We start from the raw sequence: 435 nt of genomic DNA, 5'->3' as shown, positions 1-435 counted from the left end.
CCCCCCCCCCCCCCCAAGTGACCAGGGGGGTGGCTTGGTGTCCCCAGGGAGGTGACACCGTGTCCAGGAGAGGCAGGACCCCTGTGGGGACAGGAATGGGGACAGAGGGACCCTCCCCATGTCCCACCCCGAGCCCCCCGTGCTGCCCCCCCATCTCAGCCCCGAGGGGGCAGCGCTGGCACCGAATCCCCATCCCTGGGGACACCCCAGCCCAGCTCCAGGGGACCCCCCCGCTCCTGCCACATCCCCCCAGGCCCCAGTGAGGTGTGTGGGTCCCCCCGTGCCCCACCCGTGCCCCCCCTGTGCTCCCCGTGCCCCCCCGTGCCTGTCGATGATCACGGGGTCCGAGGGGGTCTCGTTGCGGTTCCCGCAGCTCTTCTTGTCACAGCAGCGGCTGGACACGGGGACAGGAGGTGACGTGAGGGGAGGGGGGGG

The 435-nt window shown here is 72.6% G+C and overlaps 1 protein-coding gene across 1 annotated transcript in view; it reads right to left on the bottom strand.

The window, feature by feature from the left end:
- Positions 1-289: 289 nt before the first annotated feature.
- The window catches only part of LOC113942445 (transcription factor COE4-like), a gene marked incomplete at both ends in the record, with an annotated part of 1,251 nt that continues 1,105 nt past the window's right edge, over positions 290-435 (bottom strand). The window contains one exon of the mRNA XM_027633572.1: positions 290-394. Within this exon, the coding sequence (XP_027489373.1) occupies positions 290-394 (105 nt within the window). The remainder of the gene's footprint in view (positions 395-435) is intronic.

Source organism: Corapipo altera, unplaced genomic scaffold, assembly GCF_003945725.1.
Source record: "Corapipo altera isolate COAL_440 unplaced genomic scaffold, ASM394572v1 49661, whole genome shotgun sequence".
Classification (NCBI taxonomy): Eukaryota; Metazoa; Chordata; class Aves; order Passeriformes; family Pipridae; genus Corapipo; species Corapipo altera.
The sequence above is the reverse complement of the archived record's forward strand: the minus strand, read 5'-3'. Positions and strand labels throughout refer to the sequence as shown.